Source organism: Benincasa hispida, chromosome 8 (assembly GCF_027475165.1).
Source record: "Benincasa hispida cultivar pf3 chromosome 8, pf3_genome.v1.1, whole genome shotgun sequence".
Taxonomy (NCBI): Eukaryota; Viridiplantae; Streptophyta; class Magnoliopsida; order Cucurbitales; family Cucurbitaceae; genus Benincasa; species Benincasa hispida.
In genome coordinates, this window is record NC_143485.1 from 46,369,420 (window position 1) to 46,397,343 (window position 27,924).

A 27,924-nucleotide genomic window follows, 5' to 3' on the forward strand; every position below is an offset into this window, starting at 1 on the left:
TAAACGATCATGTAGGTGCTAGCTAAACGATCGTGCAGTATTTACTAAACGATCACATAGCTTTGCTAGACGATCGTTGGCCCAAGGTAAACGATCGTGTAGAATCGACCGAGCTAAACGATCGCATAGCTTTTGCTAGAGGATCGCATATTTTTATCTAAATGATTGGGCATCGACTTATACGATAGGTCTCTGACTTCTCCAACTTGCCTAGTCGTGTACGCGATCGTTATTTCCTCCACTCGTTTTGCTCACACCAAGTCCGAACAGAGCTCACCCTCTGTATTCTGATACTGAGAATACCAAGGCCGCCTTGTTGGTGGTGTCAGACTCAACTCGACACCATCGAGGTTTTTCGAAGGCCGTTTGTGGTGTTGTGGAGGCCATTCGCAGTTGCGGAAGAGATCGTGATCAAGGAGATCGTTGAGGACAAGCGCGAAGTATTCGTGCGGTGTTGCAGTCGTGTAGATCGAGTGTTCGTAGTTGCTGTTGTTCGATCAGAGTGTGCATTGGAGCGTAGAGACGCGTCTGCCGTTGTTAGTACAATTTTTCCTTTCGTACATTTGATGTTCATGCTGTAATTTCTCTGTACATTGTATAACCACTTGTTTTGAAGTCGACTGTAAATGATTTATTGATTCTGATTGTAATTTGGAATGGTCTTGCTTCCGTTGCTCATGGAAATCTCGTTTCTAATTTCCTTCAATTGGTGTCAGAGTCAGGTTCTCTGATAATCCAAATTACAGATATGAATTGAACGGTTTTTACTGTCGCGGTGGGTTTTTGCATTTGTAGTTAACTATTTTCTGCATTTGTGAATGAATGTGATGAATGTTTCGGGTTTAAATTTCCTTTTTGTTAAAGCTTTCGGTATGAAAAGTGTTAATTGTAAAGGCCCCTGCAATTTGGGCGAAATTAACTTTGCAATCGAGTCTGTAATTTGAAAAGTTTGAGTTCATCGAGTCCTTCGTGATGAAGCTTCGGTGCATGGCGATGTAGTTCTCAACGAAGAAGAAGATCAAGCATTGATTGGATCGTGTATCCTCAGGTAAACGATCATAGGGATTTTACTAAGTGATCGTTTATTTTTTTTTTAGATGATCATGTAGTATTTTCTAATCGATCATTTAGCTAATGCTAAGTGATGGGGTAAATCGTTTACCATATCTCGTGGCGTTGGTTGCGCGATCGCGTAGGCGATCGTAGTGGGAGCATGTGATGCTCATTGTTTAGTTGAAGGCGCGTGCTAAATGATCGCGTAGTTAGCAAGCTTCATCGCTTAGTTACTACCTATGCGATCGCACGTATGCGATACAGAGACGATAGCTAAGCAATTGCTTAGGCAATGGTGCTTCACGACATCGTAGTCGCTTAGACGATCACATAAGGTAGGCGTCGTGCGGAGCGCGCTAAGCCATCATGTACTTCAGGCTTCATCGCTTAGTAAAGGTACACGATCATGTTGTAATGGCTAAACGATCGTTTGGATTTTTCTAGACGATCGTATAGTATTGCTAAACGATTGTTTAACTCTGGGAGCGCTGATAAGTGATAGAACGAAGGGTTTGTTTTATCGTGTAGATGATTACGGGGTGCTTTGTACACGATGGATGGTTGAAGAAGCGATGCTTTACCGAGCCGTTCAAGACCTGGTTTGCCTGTTTGAACTGGAGACTCCTTGTCTTTGTAATAGTTAGCTTTCCCTTTTGTGTTTTAAGGCAATTTTACCCAGTTCATCAACTTTTATTTCTTATACATGTGATGTATGGTTCTTATATGTCAAAGTGTTTTTCATATAGTTAAAAACCCACCTTAGGTTGTGCAATTACTCATGCATCATGTATTATAAATGTTATAATCAAGCATGAAGAAATTACTTGAAAGCATGCGCATGCATCATGAAATATAAGAGATATTTTGCATGCATTGAGCATTATCATGCATCATCCCTTTACTATAAATGTTATAGTCTAAGGGTGAATGGAAGCATGTCTTGCTTGTTTCATTGCAGTTTTTGTATAAGTGTTATATAAAAGAAGTAGCAATGAATGGACAATGCATTGAGCATGAAACTTAGGCCGCTTATAAGCGTTATGAATGCCTTGCATGTGTTAGCTTCGCGTTGTGGTTTTTTCCGTTTAAAAGTGTTATAAAGGAATATAAACCTAAAATCAATAATTCAGAGTTGCATGCGGACTTAGTGAGAACTCAAGTTTGTTTAAAAGGGTTTTAAAATTGCATTGAGATAGACCTATGTTCAAATGGTTCTAAAGAGTTTACTAACTTAGATTAATCTTTTAAAATTGGTTTAATAGGATTAAATTGGTTGGAATAAAAGATTAAATTTGTCTAAGGCGGGTTCTGGCTAGGCTAGGGTTCTTAAGTTGACGAAAACGTAATAACCCTACCTGGGAATCTATCTGGAAAGGTGAGTTAGATAGATTTTTAACAAGCATGCAACGAATTGGTCAAAGACTTCGTTAAAGAGTTTTATGGATGATGATCAAAAGTTGTTCAACTATCCAAAGTAAAAGTTACTCTTAGGAAACCCTAAAAGTCACTTAGTTAAAATCCTTAGCCGTGTTTTTTCTAAGTAAACTAAACCCTAGATTATAAAATACTCAGTGGGAGGAGGAGGCGTATCAGATATGTCTATGATTCCACTCACGTTTCTACCTGTATGTTCACACTGTGAAATTCATGCTTGTCCTCGAGATGCCCCAAGATACATCCCCTTTCGGATGGTGTTTGGATGAGTCAATATCAAGGTGGACGGAGAGAGTATTTATAGTAAGTGGGTGAAGGGTGTGTGCCAACACATCCTATGTTCTCTGTTATTGGTTCACACCATGAGATCATTTTGTACGCCCTCGTATCGCCTTTGATGCGACCCCCTTCAGATGGATTTTGTGCAGTTGGTCAATATCAAGGTGAACTCCAGAAATGGATAGAGTCGCTTTAGGTTTTACCGCAATCGGATTTTTTCCCTTCGGATTGGCCTTTTGGGACGGACCTCTAGGGCTTAAAATGGCGGGTCACACTTACAGAAGATTGTTAAGTAAGTTAATGATCTCTTGGCCAAATCAATGAAGGCTAGTCGTTATAGGAGCAAGAGTTGTTCTGGTATTAATGATTGGTTGAGAACTTCTCAATTCAAAGGAGGGATACCTAACCTCCCTTCGGCGACTTTTGTCCTAAACCTTTGAAGTGTCATTGTGAAACTAGATGTCACATGAGGTTCATGTTAGTTTTTCTAAAACCTTATTGGATGTTTTTTTTACAATGGGTATTTGCTTAAAACCTAACGTAGGTCAATGTGTTTTTCTTTTTAGCAACTCGTTAGTAAGCTTTTAAAAATGACCGATTTATTACAGTGGAAAGAATCGTGTGAAACGAATTTCGTGGAAAACAACCTCCATCCCACTACTCTCCAAAAGAGGAGTCAAGACAGTAAATATGATTTATTGGTCTTGGAGACATGTCTGGTAGAGAATGATGATTTTTTCTGGATCTTAGATTCAAGTGCTACAAATTATGTCAGTTCCTCTTACCAAGGATTTAGTTCCTGGTAAACATTACCACATAGAGAGATGACTCTTCGAGTCAGTAATAGTGAGGTTGTTTCAGCTGTTGCTGAAGGCAGGCTGAAGTTATTTGTTGACAAGAAACGTTATCTGTTACTCGATAATGTTTCTGTAGTTTCTCAAATTAAGAGGAACTTAATCTTGGTTTCTTGTCTCATTGAACAATGCTATACCATCTCCTTTTTTTAGAATAAAGTGTTTATTTTCAAGAATGGAATGGAGATTGGTTATGGTTCAATGGAAAATAACTTATATGTACTAAGGATGTTAGTCATAAAAGCCTTGTTTAACACTGAAATGTTCAGTACGGCAATAACAGCTAAAAAACCAAAGGTTTCTCCAAAGGAAAACACCTATCTTTGGCATCTAAGGTTAGATCACATCAACCTCAATAGGATTGAGAAGTTGGTGAAAAGTGGACTTCTAAAGAGTTTAGAAGAAAACTCCTTGCCGGTATGTGAATCATGCCTCGAAGGTAAGATGACCAAACGACCTTTTACTAGAAAAGATTATAGAGCCAAGGAAGCCTTGGAGCTTGTACATTCAGGCCTCTGTGGTCCGATGAATGTTAGAGCTCGAGGTGGGTATGAATATTTCATCTCTTTCATAGATGATTATTCAAGGTTTGGGTATCTCTTCCTAATGCAAGGTAAGTCTAAAGCTCTTGACAAGTTAAGGGAGTATAAGGCTGAAGTTGAAAACTTGTTAGGAAAGAAGATAAAAGCACTATGATCTAGTCATGGTGAAGAGTATATGGACCTCCAATTCCATAACTATATGATAGAACATAGGATTGCGTCCCAACTCTTGGCCCCTAGTACACCTCAATAGAATGGTGTATTAGAAAGGAGATACAGGACCTTGTTGGATATGGTTCGATCTATGATGAGTTATGCTCATCTTCCAGACTCGTTTTGGGGTTATGCAGTGCAGATTGCATGTTATATGCTGAACAACGTTCCCTCGAACAGTGTTTCTGAAACACCTTTTGAGTTATGGAGAAGCTGTGATTTAGGGTTGTCTGGCACATGTGTTAGTGACTAACCCAAAGAAGTTGGAACCACGTTCGAAGGTTTGCCTCTTTATGGGCAACCCCAAGGAAACGAGAGGAGGATACTTCTATGATCCAAGTGAGAACAAAGTATTTGTTTCCACTAATGCTATCTTCTTGGAAGAAGATCACATGAGGGATCATAAGCCACGAAGAAAGTTCGTTTTACGTGAGATCTCAAGTGAGATCGAGACTGCTGAGGGTTCAAGCAGAGTTTTTGAACAGGCTGACGGATCAACAAGAGTTGTTGAGGTCGGGACGTCTAATCAACTAACTCAAGAGTTGAGACTGCCTCGACGTATTGGGAGGGTTATGAACCCACCGGATTGCTACATGGGTTTGATTGAAACTCAAAATGTCATTATGAATGATGAGGTTAAGGATCCGTTGTCTTTTAAGAAAGTAATGGAGGATGTTGACAAAGATGAATGGGTTAAAGCCATGAACCAAGAAATGGAGTCTATGTACTTCAACAACGTCTGGGAGCTTGTTGATCCACCTGATGGGGTAAGACCTATTGGGTGTAAGTGGATCTATAAGTGAAAGAGAGGTGTAGATGGAAAGGTGCAAGCCTTTAAGGCTAGACTCGTGGCAAAGGGTTATACCCAGGTTGAGGGAGTTGACTATGAGAAAACTTTCTCACTTATTGTCATGCTTAAGTCTATCCGAATTCTCTGGTCCATAGCCACATTTTATGATTATGAAATATAGAAAATGGACGTAAAGACTGTCTTTCTGAATGGTAATCTTGAGGAGACCATCTATATGACTCAATCAGAGGGGTTCGTAGTTCCAGATCCAGAGCGAAGAGTTTGCAAGCTTAATAGATTCATTTATGGACTGAAACAAGCATCTCGATCTTGGAACATCAGATTTGACACTGTTGTCAAGTAGTTTGGCTTTAAACAGAACGTTGATGAGCCTTGTGTTTACAAGAAGATCATCAATAGCTCAGTAGCTTTCCTGGTACTTTATGTGGATGATATCCTACTCATTGGGAATGATGTAGGATATTTTACTGACATTAAGAGTTGGCTAGCTGTCCAGTTCCAAATGAAAGATTTGGGTGAGGCACAGTATGTTCTAGGGATCCAGATCATTCGGGATCGTAAGAACAAATAGTTAGCCCTGTCTCAGGCATCGTACATTGATCAAATGGTGATCAGGTACAGGATGCAAGATTCCAAGAGGGGTTTGTTACCTTTAAGGCATGGAATCATTCTGTCTAAGGATCAATGCCCTAAGACACCTCAAGAGGTTGAGAAGATGAGACAGATTCCCTATGCTTCTGCTGTAGGAAGCTTGATATATGCAATGTTATGTACCAGACTCGACATTTGCTATGCAGTAGGGATTGTTAGTTGGTATCAGTCCAATCTAGGATTTGATCACTAGATGGCGATTAAGACGATCCTCAAGTATCTTCGGAGAACAAGGGACTACATGCTTGTGTTTGGAGATAAGGATCTGATCCTTACAGGATACACGGACTCTGACTTTCAGACCGATCGAGATTCTTGTAAATCGACATCGGGGTCAGTGTTTACTCTGAATGGAGGGGCTGTAGTTTGGTGAAGCATCAAACAAGGGTGTATCGCAAACTCCACTATTGAAGCCGAATACGTAGTGGCTTGTGAAGCAGCTAAAGAGGTTGTTTGGCTGAGGAAGTTCTTTACAGATTTGGAAGTTGTTCCAAATATGGATTTTCCTATCACTCTTTACTGTGATAACAGTGGGGCTGCGGCAAATTCGAAGGAGCCTCGAAATCATCGTCGAGGTAAGCACATAGAACGAAAATATCACATGATTAGGGAGATTGTGCATCGCAGTGATGTAATAGTCGAGCAGATCGCATCGGAGCACAACGTTGCTGATCCCTTTACAAAGGCCCTTACGGCTAAAGTGTTCGAGGGTCACCTGGAGAGTCTGAGTCTGCGGGACATGCTGCATCTTGTCTAGGGCAAGTGGGAGATGATACTAGGGTATGCCCTAGTTTATTGTATATTGTACATTTTTATATTGTATTATACATTTGTCTCTTTAGTCATTAGGACAAGTGGGAGATTGTTAGGATTGGTGTCCTAATTCTCCCGGAGTCTTGTTGTTTTGTAAAGATACACATTGTTCAATGAATAAAATAAGTGTTATTTAATTCTAGCATTTACTCATATCCAATAAACAAAGCTCCTTGGTTATCTTATGTGAACTTAAGCATATATATGTGATCTATAAGTGGAACATGCCTTAAGTGATAACTTAAATCAGTCTGTAATATAAGGATTAAGTTGGGATACCTGAACCTGGTGACTTTACGGATACGGCCCGCTTTGTACAGGCTTACAAGTGTTGTAAACTACTACAAATGGTAGATCATGACCATTCGTGTGGAGACATGGAGCGGGGGTGTCCTAAACAAAGAGTTTGTATAAGATCTGGACCACGAGATGATTAGACTCTATATATAATGTCGTTGATACTAGAGACTTACATCTCATCTAAACGACCATAGATGACACGACCTCAATCCTGAGTGTTTTATGAACTCCTGCCTTTGAGAGCGGTCCTTTGATTAGTATGGTTGAGAGTTGCCAGATTGCCAACTCAACATGCCTACTTTTTGAGTACTTGTCTAATCTAGGAGCTGGGAAATCAATCCACAATATGGAATTCACTCCTTTCCCAAAGCATGGATAAGTAGAGAGATTGCTCACTTAAGGTCTAATTCTGGGGCTTGAACATAGTGGCCACAACTTCTCTTTAGAAAAGAAGACTCAATCATAGTAGTACTATGATTTATGTTCATTAGAGAGATCAGTGGTACTTAAGGAGGCAGATGTAACTGCAGAGGCATAACGGTTGTTGGCCCAGCTGTACTTACGAGCGATCTGTGAAGAGTTGTTGCACTGTTGATTGGTTAAGATGAATACATAATATATCTGTAGTGAGGAGAGTTCAGTTGTCGATCTTTAGTGGAATGCTTGACAGTTAACGAATGGTGGATCTCGTGACTAAAGAGTTTAGTCAGTTATTCACGTACCGTTGGAGCTTCGGATCTACAGGTCCATGAGGTCCCTTGGTAGCTTGGATTCATGTTGAAGGATCAGTTCTTGGTGTTGATTTGAATGTTCAAATTGACAAGAGGTATTTTGATTATATGTGATATAATCGGTATGATGTATGAGATTCATCTAGTGGAGGATTGATGTAAATGAGATTTACATTAAGTACCATGGAATAGGAAAAGAACTATGGTTTATATGTTTCATGAGATGAAATATTAAAACTATAGGTTATAAATATAGTATGATGAATTCATTATCATTTTTGTTTATAATAATATTAATTATTAGATAATTAATACTTTTTCTTTTAAATAACCAAAGTAGTGGGTGGTTATTGATCATAGTAGCCGTTAGTTTAAAAGGAAATCGATTTCCTATTTTAAAAAAGAGTTTTTTTACAGAAGTTTTCACAAAAGTTTGAAAAGAATTTGAGTTTTCTCTCCGGTAAAAAGAAACTCTCGGAAGTCATCAAGTAAATACAGATTTACTAAACGACGGCTGGGCTAGGTAAACGATATTGCAGGTGCTAGCTAAACGATCGTGCAGTTTTTACTAAATGATCGTATAGCTTTGCTAGACGATCGCTGGCCCAAGGTAAACGATCGTGTAGAATCGACCGAGCTAAATGATAGAGCTAAACGTTCGTATAGCTTTTGCTAGAGGATCTCATACTTTTATCTAAACGATTGGGCATTGACCTCTCCGACTTCTCTCACTTGCCCAGTCGTGTACACAATCGTTATTTCCTCCACTCGTTTGCCTCACACCAAGTCTGAACAAAGCCCATCCTCTGGATTCTCACACCGAGAATACCAAAGTCGCCTTGTTGGTGGTGTCAGACTCAATTCAACACCGTCGAGGTTTTCTGGAGGTCTTTCGTGGTGCTGTGGAGGCCATTCGCTGTTGCAGAGGAGATCATTGAGGACAAGCGCGAAGTGTTCGTGCTATGTTCGTGTGGTGTTTCAGTCGTGTAGATCGAGTGTTCATGGTTGCTGTTGTTCGATTAGAGTGTGCATCGGAGCGTGGAGACGCTTCTGCCATTGTTAGTACAGTTTTTCCTTTTATACATTTGATGTTCATTCTGTAATTTCTCTGTACATTGCCGCTTGTTTAGAAGTGGACTGTAAATGATTTTTTGATTCTTGATTATAATTTGGAATGGTCTTACTTTCGCTACTCACGAAAATCTCGTTTCTGATTTCTTTCACAATTATGGTCAGAAAATATACTTTCTAAGCATCCACAACTCACTCTTCTTGTACCGAGATCACCGAACATACCATTGACAGCCTTCTTGCAAACATTTCAACTCAAGCGATTTGAATTTGACCGCGTAGTCCTAAAAACACTTACACAGTATTTATTTACTTCAAAATACATCTTTTTCCTTTAAATCGCTATTAAAACCAACATTTGGTATAACTTGACCATTTGAAGAACTAGAAGAAGAACCTAAACATAGCAATCTATCACCACCTCCACCACTAATACTACTATAAGATCCTTCTATAAAATGAGACTAACATGAGCAACTAAATGATGCCTAGTCCTTGAATCTTTAGCCAAAGACAAATACCAATTGATATCCTTATCTTGCTTTATTTGAAATACAGATTGAATATTAGTTTGACCAAAATCCAACAATACTGATAAATCTATTGAAACATCCAACTAAATTTCATCCAATATCAAACTTATTAAACCATTGAAGTCTATCTTATCATCAACAAAAACTCTAACAACACTCTAATTCTCATAAGAATTGTAATGAGTTCACTGTGCACCATAAAAAACGACTACAAAAATATTAACCATGGTATCAATTTATTGCAATAAAAGGAAAAGAAGATTGTATAAGAAAAATGTTAATATGTATATAGCTCTATCACTGTTTATCAGTGATAGACAATGATAGAGCTCAACACTGTTATAGAGAGTGATAGAGTTCTATCACTTTCTATCAGTGATAGAACTATATCACTATCTATCACGGATAGAAAGTGATAAAACTCTATCACTTTGTATTACTTATAGACAGTGATATATATGTATCATTATCTATCAGTAGTAGAGAAATATTCTCATCCATACATAGTCACAATAAAAACTATCTATCTGCGGAGAATAAGCCATAAATGGACGATGTTACACGATCATTTAACACGCAACGATGCGTCGAGTATCCAATACTGCGCAATCGTCTAGCAAGCGAGCGCCTACACGATCATGCAACCAACATCACACGATCGTGTAAAAAACTCTACACGATCGCGTAGCCTTAGCTATACAATCGTGTAGCGAATGTTACACGGTCATGTAGTAAACTCTACATATCGCATAACAAAAGCTATCCGATCGTTTAACTTTGTAAAATTTAAAGAAAGCCTTAATATGTATATAGATTTATCACTGTCTATCAGTGATAGACAATGATAGAGCTCAATCACAGCATATCAAGCACGGTATATCACTAGTTTTAGAGTTCAATCACTGTTATAGAGAATGATAGAGTTCTATTACTTTCTATTAGTGATAGAGAGTGATAGAACTATATCATTGTCTATCACTGATAGAAAGTGATAAAACTCTATCACATTGTATAACTTATAGACAGTGATATGTGTGTATCATTGTCTATTAGACACTATCTATCTATCTGCGAATTTGATTAGCGTGATCGTTTAGCACGCAAAAACTATCTGTCTGCGAATTCGATTAGCACGATCGTTTAGTATGCAAGGATGTGTCAAGTATCCAATACCGCACGATCGTTAAGCACGAAAGGATATGTCAAGTATCTAATACCGCACGATCGTCTAGCAAGCGAGCGCCTACACGATCATGCAGCCAACGCCACACGATCCTGTAAAAGAATCTACACGATTGTATAAAAAAACTCTACACAATCATGTAGCATTTGCTAAACGATCGTTTAGCAAATGCTATATGATTGTGTAGTAAAGTCTACAGATCGCACAAAAGCTACCCGATCATTTAACTTTGTAAAATTTAAAGAAAGTCTTAAAATGAGAATTCTATCCCGAAACATCCATCAACAATTCATCCATAAACATTTATCACATAAACACAATGCAGATAAAAAAAATCCACCAGTACTGTAAACAAATTTGATGAAGAAACGTACACTTACAAACACAAAAAATAGAAGAAAAAAAATCTTATCGTGGTCGAGGAACAATTTCGATGAAGAAGATCGGCAAGGAAGAAGATCACGACGTTCGATGAGTAAGAAAGAAAAACAACGTTCAGCGAGGAAGAAGATCAATGCGTTTGATGAGAAAGAAAGAAGAACATAGTTTAGCAAGCGTAGCAAATCAAATTTGAAGAAAAGGAAAATCGGCGAGAATGAAAATCGTGGTGTCGATAGGGAGAGAAGGAAAATCAATACGGTGTTTGTAATTTGAGAATGACGAGGAGGAAAATCACAGCATCGACAAGGAAGCAGAGTTTTTAGAGCAAGCAAGACAAATGAAAATTCATAAAAAAGGAAAATTGGGGAAGAAGAAGAGTATCTTTGGTAATTTTAAAAAAAAGGAAAACTGGAATTTGTTTTTGCTATAAAGTGTAAATATTATTGTTTTTTTTTGTTTATAAGAATTCCCCTTATAATTATTAAAATTAGGCCTAAACAACTAGTGTATGAATGACAAGAAATAACATTTAACAACGGTAAGTAAATGATTATTTTAAAGATTGTTAATCTAAAACAACACATTTGAAAAATTATGTAACTAATTAATAGTTTAAGGACCAAAATTCTATAAGTTTATAAGTTTTTGAGCCCAATTTTAATAATGGTGTAAATTTCTGTGCATTTTTCTTAATCTCTTGATAACAAATATATGCTTTAAATAGTTGAACCATGTACAAATTAAGAAATAAGTTCGGTTAATTTATGTGGTTGACAAAGCATGATATTTAAGATACCATTACTTGTATAATGAAAACAAATAGTAGAAATAAACCTAAATCAGAATTAAAATAGCATGCACTCCAAACATAGACTACGATAAACTAGACTAAAATAGTTAGCTACATAGACTTTTGCAACCTAGATTATTTCAGAGTGCAACTACACACATACTATTATAATCTATACTAAAATAGTTTGCACTAGAAAACAAAACATAAACTATTATAATACAATCTATAGTAACCACATAGTATAATAATCAACTCAACAGGTCAGACAACTCCTAACTAGACTTAATTATTTATTTAATTTTCTTCTCCTATTTCATGATCAAAGAAATAAGAGGCAACATGAATATGGCCCAAATTCAAACAGTTACAAAATCTGAGCCGTTAATTTGTCAATTAGAGAATTCAATGCCCTATAGGAGGATCCATTTTCCACGAGAACCGTTCTACACTTCTCTCCCATCTGCTTCACTCTCGATCTAACATCTTCTCTGCCGTCCATCAAGCGCCTCAGTGCCGTCTCTAGCTCCTCCGCCGTCACCAACTTGCTTCCTTTCCTATAGTCGAGCCGCAACTCCACCGCCAATTCCAATTCCTTCACCATTTCAAAGGCGTTCATTTGTTGCTCTGCATACACAGGCCATGTTGCTATTGGCACACCCAACCATAAACTCTCTAAAATCGAGTTCCACCCACAATGCGACACGAACCCTCCAATTGCACCATGACTCAAAATAGTCACCTACATATCAACATGAACATAAATCAATTATTAGAAGGAACTTATAATACTATTGTAACAAAATACCCTTTTAATGATATACTATTTTCTTTCCTAAAGTTCACATTCATTTTAAATGTTCTTGTCATAAATATTAATCATGTATCTAATTATTCTAGTACTATAAATTTTCTCTTCGCTTAGACACGATTTAGATTAAGGACGAAGAAGAAAGTACATTTGCCATCTAATTTTTTACCTTTTTTTTCTTAAAAAAAATTATTTTATTTCAATTTAAAAAAAAAAAAAAGAAATCTCTTATTAAAACATGACCCAACGAGTTATATAATGATATACATTATCAATTTTGAATTCTAGTATCTTAAATTTTTGTACCAAAAAGAATTCTTGCTACACATAAATTTCTTATTAAAAATAATCATTTAAATACAATATTCTTTTTTAAAAAATAATTTTATCGAAATTAGAAAAAATAAAAATTAAATATAGAACAATTGTTATTTGGAACCTGGCCCCGCTCCAATTCTTTGTAGCCCCCATTCTAATCACCTAAGTACCCCAAGAGAAAAAAAATCAAATATTTAATTCTAAAAAAAAACTGTAATATGACAAACAATAATTAAACAACCCAATGCTGCATATAATGGTCCACCAATTATTTTTGTTAAATTATAAAAAAATATCATTGAAATGTGTAGTCCGTGAGTTTAAAAAATATTCTAACTTTAAAAAAGAGTTTAAAAAATCTTTACTAAGTTTAGATACAAAATGTTAGTGTTTTGTTTAAAAAACTCTTTAGCTTTAAAAAGTTTGAAAAATAACCTTTAAACATTAAAAAAAAAAAAAGCAATTTTTAAATATAGAAAAGAATCAATTTATTTATAAATATAATAAAATGTCACTATTTATCAATGATAGACATTGATAGATGTCTATTATTATTGACACTGATAGACATATATCATTGTCTATCATTAAGAGACAATGATATTTTGTTATATTTGTAAACATTTTTAGCAGTTTTGTCATTTAAAATAAATAGTATAAAAAAGTTAAAAGATAATCTTATTGTTAATATATAAATAGAAACGTTATTATTTCGTTGCAAAAATAATCTTACTGATAGACATCTATCTTCGATAGGCAATGATAGTTTGCTATATTTGTAAATATTTTAAGTATATTTGCCATTTAAATCAATTACCTTAAAAATGTTAAAAAAATAATTTTATTATTAATATAAGAATAGAAATCGTTATTATTTTGTTGCAAAAATACTTCTAAACTTTCAAGAATTGCATTAAAATCTTTAGAAAAAGAAGTTAAAAATATCTTTACCGTTTATTCATCATATCACCTCCCTTTTTCATTTTCTCTCTCCTCTACTTTATTCTATAACCTAACAACACTTCAATCTATTACCCAATAATATTTCTCCCTTCTTACTTTCATTCTCATTAAATGTTTGACATTTGTGTATAATAGTTAAAAAAAAGTCTCACTCAATTAGTGTATGTATAGATTATAACAAAATAAAAAAGAATAATGGAAGCACAAGGAGACCTTAAGATTTAAATATTTTAACAAGATTATATTTTAATAGTTACGTGCGTGTTAATAGCCAAATACATCCTTCTTGTAATTGACAATTTATCATTTTGGTAAATTTTAATGGGAGACTTTGGTTTTGGAATTTTATAGAATTTTTTATTTAACTAGAAGTTTTGGTTAATATTTTGTTGTGAGAAAATTGGTTAAAGAATTAGAAAAATGGAAGAAAAATGAGAGCATATATATGAAAAAAAGAAAGAAGAAGATATTCATATAATTTATTCCTTTTGGATCTTAAGAAAACTTCAAACAAATTATCCACAACATAGATAGAAAGTGCTTCCTTAATTTTTTTTTTTTTTTTTTTTTTTTTTTTTTAAGTCTAAGAGTATTAACGCAACTTTTGAAAAGTCAGTGATATTTTTTAGAGGAGTATTAACCATTTGTGTTCATATACTAATGGTAAACATATTTTTGAAGTTTTTTTTAAAAAAAAAAAAGAACTTAAAGATATTTTTAAAATTTTTGAAAGATGGACGTATTTTTTATCTAAAGTAAAAAATTTAGAGATATTGGGTATAATTTAGACATTAATTTCTCTAACAAATTAAGATGAAAAAACACACCTGCGGGACCCATCCACAGACCAATCCCCGGCCGGCGGTGCGAGTCAGAAACCCTTCTGGCAAGACGTCGTTTAGATCGGAGTAATCGTCCGGGTGTTCTAACTTGGTTTTAGGAGGCTGCCGTACGGCCCACACGAACCGGAACCCCACCCTTTCCAGCCCAAACGCAATCTCTCTTACTTGATCTTTATCAAGACTCCCCATACTCCCAAAGCTCAACAGAACAACCGAACCCTCAGGCTGACCATCAAGCCACTTCACAACGCTCTGATGGGTCCCATGAGAAGGCTGCCACTGGGCCGGGCCGCCCAAATCAACCACAGGCCCAATAGCATAAACCGGCGGAACCTCATCCAACGACCGCAGCGCGTGTGGCTCAAGCTCTGCAAACGTGTTTATAACAACGCCTTTCGTCTCACCATACCGTCGCCCGTGATGGGCGTACCAAAACAGACCATCCTCCGTCGAAAGAGTAGGCGGCAACAAGTTGACAGTCAACGAGTGAACATAACTCGGTAAAACGAACTCAGCGTCCGAGTCAAGGATCAGCGCGTTAAATCGGTCATGATCCATTTTAGAGAGATGAATCATGAGGCTAAGGAAAGTGGCTGGAGAAGCGAAGAAAAGGTAGGAAGGAATTTGGAGATCATTAGCAACGTCGATGAATGCGGTAGTGAACATATCGACAAAAATTCCAACGATACGGCTGGAATTGTGAAGTTTTTGGAGATGGGAGATTGAATTCTTGACGTTGGGCTTATGAGATTCGAAAAGTAAGGACAAATAACCGATATAGGAATTGTAGAGATTGGGAGATGGGGGTTCGAGAGGTGGGAGATGAATGAATTGGATGTCTTGAGAAAGGGAAAGTGAGAAACGTGATTGAGTATAGGCATTGACAAGGGGTGTTCCAGGGATGTCGATGGCCAGAAAAGTGACGAAGAAACGAGAGTCGTGATTGACTAATCGGACGGCGAATTCGACTGCCGGAACTAAATTTCCGATGGCCGGAGTACAGATGAAAACTAGATGATGATGATCATCATCATCAGGTACGGCCATGGTGGGAATAAGTGTGAGATAAGAGATTAGTAGGCTTTGAATTGGAAGCAGAGTGGTAGTTGAAGCCAATTTTAATTATGAGTGACTGGAAGTGGATGGGGAATAAGACTTTTGAACAGAAACAAACAAATGGGTAAATACAAATAATTGGAAGAATTCCGATTCTTTTTTCAAATTTATTTATTTATTTATTTAAATTAGAAGAATATGTACGTATCCAACCAAATTCAAACAAGTAACTGAGAAAAATTTATAGCCACCATTATTATTATTATTATTATTTTTTAAATGATCACCAAATTATACTGATCTTTTGTTGTGTTTTTTTTAAGATGGTTAAGTAATTAAGAAAATGCATTTCCTTGTGATTATTTATAAGTTAAAGTGCAGAGCTGGTTTAGATTGGCTTTAAAAAAATGTTTTTTAAAAAATTTATTTTTGTTTAAACTTTTTTTTTATAAAAATTATTGAAAATGTATCTCAAAAGTTATTATGAGTAGTTGTCAAAACCCTTTAAATTTTTTAAAAAATGACTTATTCTTTAAAAGTAAATATTTGGTGCATTCCAAACATATACTCAGTAGTATGAGATTTCAATACCATTCCATTTTTTAAATAATTAATACAAAAAAAAAATTACAAATTATCAAATTTGGGACTAACTAAAGGTTGACATGTATCTCAAATTGAAATTGAAGACTTAAAATGATAAATTTCAATGATGCCACAATTTTTCATCGTGACCATTGAATAGAATAAAATAATTTTGTCCAATTAATATTTGGCCTAAAGTTCAATTAGCTAAGAAAAGCTTAATTTGGCTCAAATGACAATTATGGCTAAAATCTAATTAATTGGATTCAAAGGTTAGGTATATGGACCAACCAACCTCATGCCACAAAGCCCATATAAGAACTTTATAAATAGAAGAGTCGAAAATTTAAGACTCCATAAAACTTAAAGAAAATTCTTCCAACAATCAGAAAACTCTTTTAACTTCAAAATAAGAATTCGAGGACCAAGTACTAAAGATTAAACTACATTTACATCAAATCAAACCTAAACTCAAGTTGAACTCTACGAAATACTTTTATCTAGAAACCTCGTGCTAACATATATTTATTTGGTGTGATATGGGAGTGTAATGCACAAAAGTATTTGGTTATGATTACATTACTCAAATTAAATTATTATTTAAATAGTAAACGTATCGCTCAGGCAATAGTTATACTAACAATTATATAGCACTAAATTAAAAGATTTTAGAACTAAGATAAATAAAATGCAACATAAAAGAGCTATTGATAGTGATTTATATATGTGAGAATAGAACAAATAATATTAACCAAAAAAGGTAAGACTATACCTATATCTATATTATATTAAATGACACCGCAAAGGAGATTTTTTGTCTACCTTTTTTGTCCTTATATTTTTTTATAATTACTATTTTGTGCTTTCATTGCTCCAAGTATTAACTACCTTATTTATTTATTTTTGAAAAAAGTTCAACCTTTGTCCTTCCATTGCTCCAAGTGTTAACTACCTTATTTATTTAGTTTGAAAATTCATTAGCTCATTTTAGGTAAAGAGGTACTTTATCTATTATTTTTCTTTAATTTTTGGTGGGTATGTTATAATGTATTTTTTTTTCTATGTTTCCTGAAGTTGTTCTTCTACTAGAAAATGAGAAAAAAAAATTATAAGATTCATTAGGATGAGATTTAAGAATAAGTAGTTTCAAATCAGGAGTCCTAAATTGGTTGTATCAAATTGGAGAAGACGAAGTATAATTGTGGAGCTGGTTTCGAGAAAGAGAGAATTTCCCCAATTACAATAAAAAAAATTGGCATGAGAGTTTCCGTAAGATTTAGTTATTAGATTATAGTTTTTTGTTACTGTTGGGCTTGATATGCTAAATGGGCTGAGAACTCACTGCACTATTAAACTAGAATTGATCTTTTTGGGCTTAAAGAACCCATGCCCTATATTGAATATCGGATACCACCTTTGTGAAAACAAAAACACAAACCAGTGTGCTTGAAAGCACAATCGGTGTGAATGAAATCTTCACCCTACACCTTGACGGCTGAGATTAGAGATAAGCACTTTTGAAGATTTATAAAACTCAAATGACTATTCTTTTCTTTTCTTTGTTGTAGAGAAAACCGAGAGAAAAGAAGGAGAGAACTTGAGGGAGTGGCTACTGGAAATCGCCTGGACGATGAGGCTGCTGTCGTCGAGCCGATTGGAGGTAAAGCAAGAAGTCGTCTAGACGATAAGGGAAAAGTCATCTAGACGATGAAGGCTTTACTGAAGATTGTTTAGACGATGAAGGCTTTACTGAAGATTGTCTAGAAGATGTGGTTCGAAGTCGATGATGGTCTACACGATAGAGGTGCTGAGGTAAATGATAGAACAAAGAAGATCAAGGAAGAAGATGAACACGATGATTTACGTGGATCGGCCAAGGATAGCCTACGTCCACGGAGAAGCTGATGGGATTTTTATTAGGGGAGTTACAAGATTGATACAAGATAAGTTTGATAGCCTTTTTTGAACACTCTGTATTTTTTACTCTCTTACTTTTACATGTAGTTACAAAATGTATATAAAGGCAGCTTGTATGTAACTGATTTCTAACAACCTTGACGTTGTTTTCATCTATCTGTAATAACAATCTCCACCTTGAAATAAACTTCAAGTGTTTCTTTAGCTTCTCTAAACTGACTGTCTTCTTCTTTAACCTTTGTCTCTCAGCTCAAACCCTATAATATCAAGGAACTTCTGAAGTTGAGCTGAGTGACTGTCTTTGTCAACATGTCGGAGGAATTCTCTGAGGTATGTACTTTCAGAACTTCAACTTTTTTTGCTTCTATCTGTTCTCGAATGAAATGATATTTAACATTTTTATGTTTAGTTCTGTTATGGTACTAAGGGTGCTTAGATAAATGTATGGTGCTCTGATTGTCACAAAAAAATTTCACTGTATTCTGTTTGATCCCGAAATTACATAGGAGACCCTTTAGCTATAGACCTTCCTTTACTGCCTCTGAAAGGGTAATAAACTCTGCCTCAGTAGTAGAAAGGGCTACTACTGACTGTAAAGTAGCCTTCCAGCTTAGGACACACCTTCCATATAGGAAGATATACCCAGATAAAGATCTTCTCTTATCTAGATCTCCAGCATAGTCAGAGTCAACATACCCAATTAGCTCTGGTTCTCTGTCTGGAAGTTGTTGGTACATTAGTTTAGCATTAGAAGTACCCTTAAGATACCTCATTATCCACTTAGTTACCTCACAGTTCTTTTTACCCAGATTAGTCATATATCTACTCACCAGACTAGTAGCATAGGCAATGTCAAGTCTTGTAGACACCATTAGATACATTAAGCTTCCCACAACTTAGGAATAGGGGACTGTTAACATTACCTTCTGATGTTCAATGTCAGATTCTTTAGGTGAATTCTCTGCTGAGAGTTTGAAATGATTAGCAATAAGAGTAGATACTGATTTGGCCTCTATCATGTGATACTTTTTTAACAATTTTTGGTAATACTGTGACTGATCAATGCTTAAAATACTTGCTTTTATGTTTCTGATGATATCAATGCCTAGTATTCTTGTTGCATTGCCCATGTCTTTCATTTCAAATTCTGACTAGAGTAAATCTTTTACTTTATTTAACTCTTTCATAGTTGCTCCAAATAAAAACATGTCATCTACATAGAGTAACAAGTAGATAGGATGAGTATAGGTATCTGTGTTTATGTAAACACAACTATCATAGGAGCTTTTATTAAAGCCATTCTTCTACACACAATCACTAAATCTTCTGTTTCAGCATCTAGGGGACTGTTTAAGCCCATAGATAGACTTTTTAAGTAGGCATACATAGTCTTCTTTCCCTCTGACCTCATACCCCTTAGGTTCGCTCATATAGATAACTCCCTCTAGGAAGCCATGTAAAAAAGATGTTTTAACATCAAGTTGCTCCAGCTCTAGGTTATTCTGAGTCACAATAGATAATAACAGTCTAATAGAAGTCTGCTTGACCACTGGAGAAAATATCTCTTTGAAATCAACACCTAGCCTCTGTGTAAAACCCTTAGCAACCAATCTAGCTTTATATCTAGGTCCTTGATCAGTAGGGAAATTTTCCTTCAATTTGTACACCATTTGGATGCAATTGGCTTGCATCCTTTTGGCAAAGGTGTCAACTCCCAAGTGTTGTTTCTTACTAGTGAATCAACTTCTTCATTCATTGCTTCTATCAACAACTTAACTTTAGGACAACTCACTGCATCTTCCAAGGTTGAGGGTTCTAAATCATTACATAAATCTGAAGCATTCAAAGCTAAGTAGTCTACATACCTTGAAGGTGGCACAATAGTTCTTCTCTGCCTATCCCTTGCTAGGTTGTACCCCCTCAAATCTGGTTTTTCTTGCTCGGGATCAATAATGGCATCTTCTACTTCTTCTTCAAGATGAGGTGGTTGATCAAAAGGTGATTCAGAGCTTGAAGGATCAGAACTAGGGTTAAGAACTTGCTCCACCTCAATTTTATCATTCTTCATTTAAGGTGCTGTAATATTAGAGTTAGATCTCTACATATACATTTCATCCTCCAAACAATATCTTTGTTGGTGATACATCTCTTCTCTGTAGGGTGCCACATTTTAAACCCCTTAACACCTTCTGTAAACCCAAAAACATACACTTCACAACTCTGGCAGCTAATTTCCCTTTACTCTAATGAACAAAGTCAGTGCAACCAAACACCCTTAGGTTATCCAGGCTAGGAGGTTGTTTGGTCCACCTTTCTTCAGGGGTTAGAAGGTTGAGAGATGCATGGGGGCATCTATTTAGTGTATAGATAGTATATGAAGCTGTTTCTGCCTAAAATTTCTCAGAAAGTATAGCATCTGACAATAGGCTTCTTACTCTCTCCGTTATAGTTCTGTTCAATCTCTCTGCCACCCCATTTTGTTGAGGTGTATACCTAACTATCTTGTGTCTAGTAATATCATGCTGACTACAAAAAAAACATTAAACTCCTCTGCACAGTATTCAAGCCCATTATCAGTTCTTAGACACTTAATTTGACAATTAGATAATTTTCAACCATAATCTTCCATTCTTTGAACTTTTCAAAAACTAAATCCTTAAATTTAAGGAAATAGATCCAATACTTTCTAGAGTAGTCATCAACAAAGGTTAAGAAATACCTGGCTCTACTTAAGGATTGGAAAGGTGAAGGACCCTATAGGTCCGAATGCACATAGTCAAGGATGACCTTGGTTGTGTGCTGAACCTTCACAAAACTCTGCCTTGTAACCTTCCCTATCACACAATGTTCACAAAAGGATAGACTCTGATGAACTCCCTTAGATAGAATTCCCTAATTGGCAAGAGCTTGTAGACCTTTGGCACTAATGTGTGAGAGTCTTTTGTGCCAAATATCTTCTTCAGTAGGCTGCTTTTGAGTCACAATCAAAGCTGAGTGAATTCTCTGAACTCCTTGAACAACATACACACCATTAATCTTCACCCCTCTGAGAATAGGCTTACTGTTCTTCAAGACTTTACAGTAACCTTCCTTTCTTCTGTATTCACAGCCAATAGAATCGAGTATGCCTAGTGAAATTAGATTTCTTTTCAGCTTAAGCACATATCTGACATCCTTAATAGCTTGACTATTCCATCTTCAAGTTTCAGTGAGACTGAGCCAATCCCAACCCACTGGACATGAGTTATTATTACCCATGTAGACATAAACTCCATCCAACTCTCTATAAGTATTGAACCCGTCTTTGTGGGGTGTCATGTGGAAAGAACACCTTGAATTTAGAACCCAATCTAGGTTGTTATTAGCTTCTTCTTCTGCCTTCCAATTAGAGGTAGCTAAAGCATCTAAATAGAAGTAAGAGTCCTCACAAACTAAGGCTTCACTTGACTGATTAGGTTGGACTTTTTGTTGAGGTTGTGATTTCTTGTTTTTCTGCTCATTCTTTCACTTTAAAGTTCTACAATCCTTGATTATGTCCAAGTTTTTTGCAATATTTACATCTAACCTTGGATTTTTCTTTCCCCTCTTCTGTTGAGCTTTGTTTTCCTTTTTTCTTATTGTGCTGCTTTGACTTACCCTTGACAAATAAGCTCTCTGCACTAGACTTATCTTCCTTGCTAGTTATGAGCTCTATCTCTCTGATTTTAAGAGCTGAAATGATAATATCAGTAGTTAGGGAATCTCTCCCATATTTTAGGGCAGTCTTTACATCTTTATAGGAATCCGGAAATGAGTTGAGAAGCACAAAAGCTTCATTATCTACCCCAATCTCTTTTCCTTGAGTCTTGAATTCAGTAGTTATTCTCTTGAAGTCATCTAGGTTCTCTGCCAAGGAAGCACTCATCTTGAAGGTAAAGAACCTTTCCCTTAGGAAAAGTTTGCTGGACAGATTTTTAGTCTCATAAAGCTCATTCAACTTGCTCCACATCTTAAATGTTGTCTCTTGGTCGATCACTTGCCTTAGGTTCTCTGCCAAGGATTTAGTCTTATGAGTAATTAACTCCATGTTCTCTTTTTCTTCTTCAGTTGCAGTGATTGGTAGCTTGGCTAGATCCTCTATGGCCTTATGTGCCCTTTGTCGTCCCAAGATGGCCTTGATCTTAGCTTTCCACAAGCTAAAGTCTCATTTCCCATCAAATTTTTCAATGTCATACCTTGCTATTGCCATATTTGATTCAAATTCTGTCCGAAAAGCTCCAAGATTTTGCTTCTTTAGAATCTTGACTAATCTTAAAGTTTTCTTGCAGACTCTGATACCACTTGTTGGGCTTGATATGCTAAATGGGTTGAGAACTCACTGCACTATTAAGCTAGAATTGATCTTTTTGGGCTTAAAGAACCCAGGCCCTATATTGAATACCGGATACCACCTTTGTGAAAACATAAACACAAACCAGTGTGCTTGAAAGCACAATCCATGTGAAGGAAATCTTCACCCTACACCTTGACGATCGAGATTAGAGATAAGCACTTCTGAAGATTTGTATAACTCAAATGACTATTCCTTTCTTTTCTTTGTTGTAGAGAAAACCGAGAGAAAAAAAGGAGAGAACCTGAGGGAGAGGCTACCGAAAATCGCCTAGACGATGAGGCAGTTGTCGTCTAGCTGATTGGAGGTAAAACAAGAAGTCGTCTAGACGATGAAGGCTTTACTAAAGATCGTTTAGACGATGGGGTTCGAAGTCGACGATGGTCTACACGATAGAGGTGCTGAGGTAAACGATAGAACAAAGAAGATAAGGAAAAAGATGAACATGATGATTTACGTGGTTCGGCCAAGGATAGCCTACGTCCACGGAGAAGCTAGTGGAATTTTTATTAGGGGAGTTACAAGATTGATACAAGATAAGTTTGATAGCATTTCTTGAACACTCTGTATTTTTCACTCTCTTACTTTTACATGTAGTTACAAAATGTATATAAAGGCAACTTGTATGTAACTGATTTCTAACAACTTTGAAGTTGTTTTTATCTATCTTTAATAATAGTTACAAAATGGAGATATAGGTAGTTTCAAAATTTAGAAAGATATTTGTGAAGTTTATTTAATAATTGAAGTTGAATTCCATTATTAATCTTTAAATTCCATCCAAATACTATTTTCTCTCCTATAATCCATTTTATTTTATTCGTACTTTTCCATTCAATCAGGCTACCTACTACAAATTTCTTTAATTCAATGAGATTATAAAATTAATAAATAACAAGAAAACCGTTTTTCCATAGATAAATACTAACAAAGGTTGAAGATAAATTTTTTCTTTTAAATTATGTAATTTTTTTTCATAGTTTTTTATATATAAGGCTCACAAATTTTTTGAGACAAAAAATTCATGTTCATCATTTTTTCTTCTATTTAATAAAATTTTCAATAAATATCGACATGGTTAGAAGATTGTCATATTTTTCCTCTCTCTATATATATGCTAATTGAACGTTTCTTTTTGAAAAAAAATAGACATGATTAGAATGAAAACAAATATATTTCTAAAAATCTATGGATCTTGATATAAATTATAAAATCAACACTTTAGGATTAGTTAAACAAGGATTCTATTTTACTTTTTTTTGTTAAATAACTTAGGAATGACCTTTAAATACTAACATTCTATAAAAATAAGGTAAAATTGTAAAAAAGCATAGAAAAAATTACATTTTTAATCCTTGAATTTTTTATAATAGATTCATTTGGTCCCTAAGTTTTGGAAAGACTATTTTAGTCCCTGAATTTTTTAGAATTAGATTTAAATGGTCCCTTAAATTATAACACCAATAGAACGTAATTTTTTAAATTATTTTTAATGTGATGTAACTTTAAAATTTAAAAATAAAAATAAGAACATACATTTTATCCTATAATTTATGTTATAGTTGATTTTAACCTTATTCATCGTAAATTAACCAAAAGAATTCTCTAAAAAAAAACCTAAGAAAAAATATGTACAATTATATCAATTGTTTCTTTCATTATTTTTTGAAATAATATCAAATAATACTATTTTCGATGAATAAAAATATTGCATTCAATATTTAAATTTCATCTTAAAAATTATTTCTAAGAAATTTAAATTACGTGCATAGCACATATCCGATCACTTGTAAGGTAAATAAGGTGTAATATGAGATAATGAGTGTATGGCTAACCAACATGAGTTGAGTTGAGTAGATATAATATATCAACTCATTGTTTGGCCTACCAATTTTATTGGTGGAGTTGAGTTGATATATTTTACTAACTCACCTGAACTCTCACTTCTTCCCATGTTTTCAATGGCTCCACCCATAGGCCACTGTGACACTCCGAGAACTAACTCTAGGCTCCAAAAACCATCTCTGATGAAAACTCTGGCGACCAACTCCGAACTCCGACAACCACCTCTGATGGCAACTCCGACGACCCAACTCGGGCTCCAACAACCACCTTCGATGACAATTCCGATGATGAAATTCAGGCTATGGCAACCACCTCCAATGACAGCTTCTGTGACCAACTTCGAGCTCCGACAAACTTCGTGCGACCAACTCCAACGACAAAACTTTGGGCTCCGACAACTACCTTTGATAACAATTCCGACGACGAAATTTAGGCTCTGGTAACCACCTCCGATGACAACTTCAATGACTAACTCCGAGCTCCAACAAAATTCGTGCGACCAACTCCGACAACCACCTCTAGTGACCTAACTTTGACAACCACCTTCGCACTACGAACTCCGATGACCAATTGGCTACGACAACAAACTCCGATGACCAACTCCGACAACCACCTTTGTAGGCTCCGACAACCATCCCCGACTACAAATTTCGATAAAAACGACGTTCAATGATCACCTTTGAGCGAGCAACTCTGATGACCAACTCAAAGCTTTGACAACCACCTTCGACGACAAACTCCAACAACCAACTCTAATACCACATTCATGCAACTAACTTTGGGCCCTTACAGTCACCTCCGACTACAATCTCCAACGAAAATCATATTTGATTATCAACTTCGATGACCACTTTCGTCCGTCCAACTCTGGGATTCAAAAACCACCTTCGGCTAAAAAATCCAGCAAAAATCATCTTCGATAATCAACTTCGACAACAACTTCCAACTACTATAAGACTGATAACTATTAAAGTATGTTGTAGGGTTGTTGATTATATAAAAAATATTATTTTGTCTACATTAAGTGCAATATTTATACGTAATGAATTCACATATCAAATGAATGTTAAGAGTATTTAAACGGAAAGTATGTATGTAGTTGAAAAGTATGTAATATATAACAAAAAAAATCATAAAATGAAAAAAAAATTCCTCGAACATTTTTTAGCAAGAATTAGTGAAAAATAGAGATTTGTTCTCTGATAATCCTCCAAATTTAGAGGGAATGAAAGTGAAACTGTTGAAGAAATGTGGTGACATTCCATTGGCTGTTACGATGATATATGAGATCTAAATAAAAATATATGACATAGTAAAAATATAGAGTAACAATAGGAAGAAGAAGAAGATGATAATGAAATTCATGGAGAAAAATTGTCTAGAAAGTCTTGGTTTCGCTTTAGTTTCTCATTTTATTTATCCATATTTCTATAAGAAATGTAATGAGTTAATTGTTGTTCATTGCCCCAAAAAGAAAGAAAGAAAAAAAGAGAATTTCTAAAAATTAAAAGAAAAAAAATTACAATCCATATTTTATTCAAATAAAGATCTGTAGAATTATTGAATACAAAAAATTTCAAACAAAAATAGTACTCATAAAAGCATATTATTTAGAGTTCAAAAAATTGCATAAGATATCCAGACATATGTACTCGACTCTGTACCCCAAACACAGACATATAAACTCAGACTAAATAACTATGCACCCCAAACACAAATATCCACAGACATATGAACATCTTATCTCAACGTAGCGTCCTAAACAGCCCCTTAATAGTAATTTATAAATGAGAATAAAGAGTAAAAGAGTACATTCTTTAGTAAACAATTAATTTTGAACCACATACCTCGTGGTTACCTAATATACTTGTATACCTATTGAGCTATGTTCTGTTTGGCCATTAGATGATATATTTTAATTAAGCGTCATACAATTCTTAAATATTCATTTTATTTATTTTTTTAAACAATTTATAGAGTAGGAGAATCAAAATTTTAATTTCAAGGTTGATAGTACAAATACTATACCAATAAAATTATGCTCACATGGTGAATTTTTGTTTTTTTTTTTTTGTGCGGATATTTTTCATATGTGGGGTCTGAGTTTGGCCAATTCCCAATTCTAAATTTCATGATTTAAAATATATGGAAAGTTTTCAATGAATGCCAATTATAAAATAGGGTATGGTTGACTATAATTAATAAATACTTTTTATATGAAAATGGTATTATATTTTTAATGGGCTAATGTTTGAAATAAGATGGGGCTATGTATTTTCTGCATTAAGGTTAGATACTTATCGAGAAAGATTTTAGTATAACACGTGATCCCTTACATCATGAGCAGCTGAAATGCTAATTAAAAACAAAGTTCATCGAAGTTTGGTGATCACTTTGCAAAAAGTAACAAAAGAGGACAAAAGAAAGGAAAAGGAAATTGGTAAAAATAACAGCCACTTTGGAACCAATGATATACAAAATATTTTATACACGATCCGATATAACTTGATGTTACTTGATTTTTTTTTTCCGAAAATAACTTGATATATACTTTATTTTGATTTTGAGTTCTGATATATTAATGTGATATTTTTGATAACCAATAATTATGTACTGTTCTTTACTGTTGATGTACCAAGAAGCTTCTTTTTATTGTATTCGGTATCTTTGATAGAATTATGTCGTGTTATTATAGATTTTAGAGACAACATATTTTTTTAATTACCTAAATTTCCTTCTTCTATACCTGATATAAATTTTAATCTATCAACAAAATACCATATGCAGTGCGAATCTAGAAATTTTAAAGAGAGACACTTTGTAAAAAAACTACAAAAAAAAATAATAATAATAATAAAATAAAAATATTCATAGCTTCGTAGATCAACTAATTTAATACATACTACAATTGTCCTATACTAGTTTTTATGTTTTGAAATTGATCCATGATAACTTTATTATCTAATTTATCTAATAAATCTTTCTCAATAATGTTTATTTGTGAGTTGTGAATGGTATAATACGTATATTTTAATGAGTGACAAAAAAATTATCTTGTAGCTTAAAATTAATTAAAATAAATATATGCATATGCAGGGTGAATATGAAAATTGCTTTTAGAAAAAGGAATGATACATTTTCAATAAAATATTGTTGAAGGTGAGAATTTAGGTTGGAAAAAAAGATCTATGAACAATAGAAATTAGTGCTGGTTTTTTCTCCTTTTTAAATCTTTGTTAAGGCGACTACTGGAAAATGTTAGTCAATGTTTTTTTTCTTTTTAAAAAAAATACCATTTTGATAAGTAAATCTAAAATTTAGTTCTTTAAACTAATTTTTATTAAAATTGATTAAATAATAATGATAATTTTCATGCAACAAAATAAAATATGTGAATATATTTTCAATATTTATAGTAAAAATATTATAGATAACAATTCTATTTTTTTAAAAAAACAACAATATACTAGTGTGACTAAAATTGAACGAACTTCAAAGTATGAAGATCAAAATGTATTTTAATCTTCTATTTTTTTTTTTTTTGGTGAAATTCTACCCTTATTTTATTTTATTTTATTG

At 34.7% G+C, this 27,924-nt stretch overlaps 1 protein-coding gene across 1 annotated transcript; it reads right to left on the reverse strand.

Annotated features, from left to right (window-relative positions):
* Positions 1–11,825: 11,825 nt before the first annotated feature.
* Positions 11,826–15,779, reverse strand: LOC120069314 (UDP-glycosyltransferase 43-like). The gene is made up of 2 exons (XM_039021044.2): positions 14,559–15,779; positions 11,826–12,381 (listed from the first exon to the last, which is right to left on the reverse strand). Exons 1-2 carry the CDS (start codon positions 15,618–15,620, stop codon positions 12,007–12,009), a joined length of 1,437 nt encoding a protein of 478 aa, XP_038876972.1. The 5' UTR covers positions 15,621–15,779; the 3' UTR covers positions 11,826–12,006.
* Positions 15,780–27,924: the final 12,145 nt, after the last annotated feature.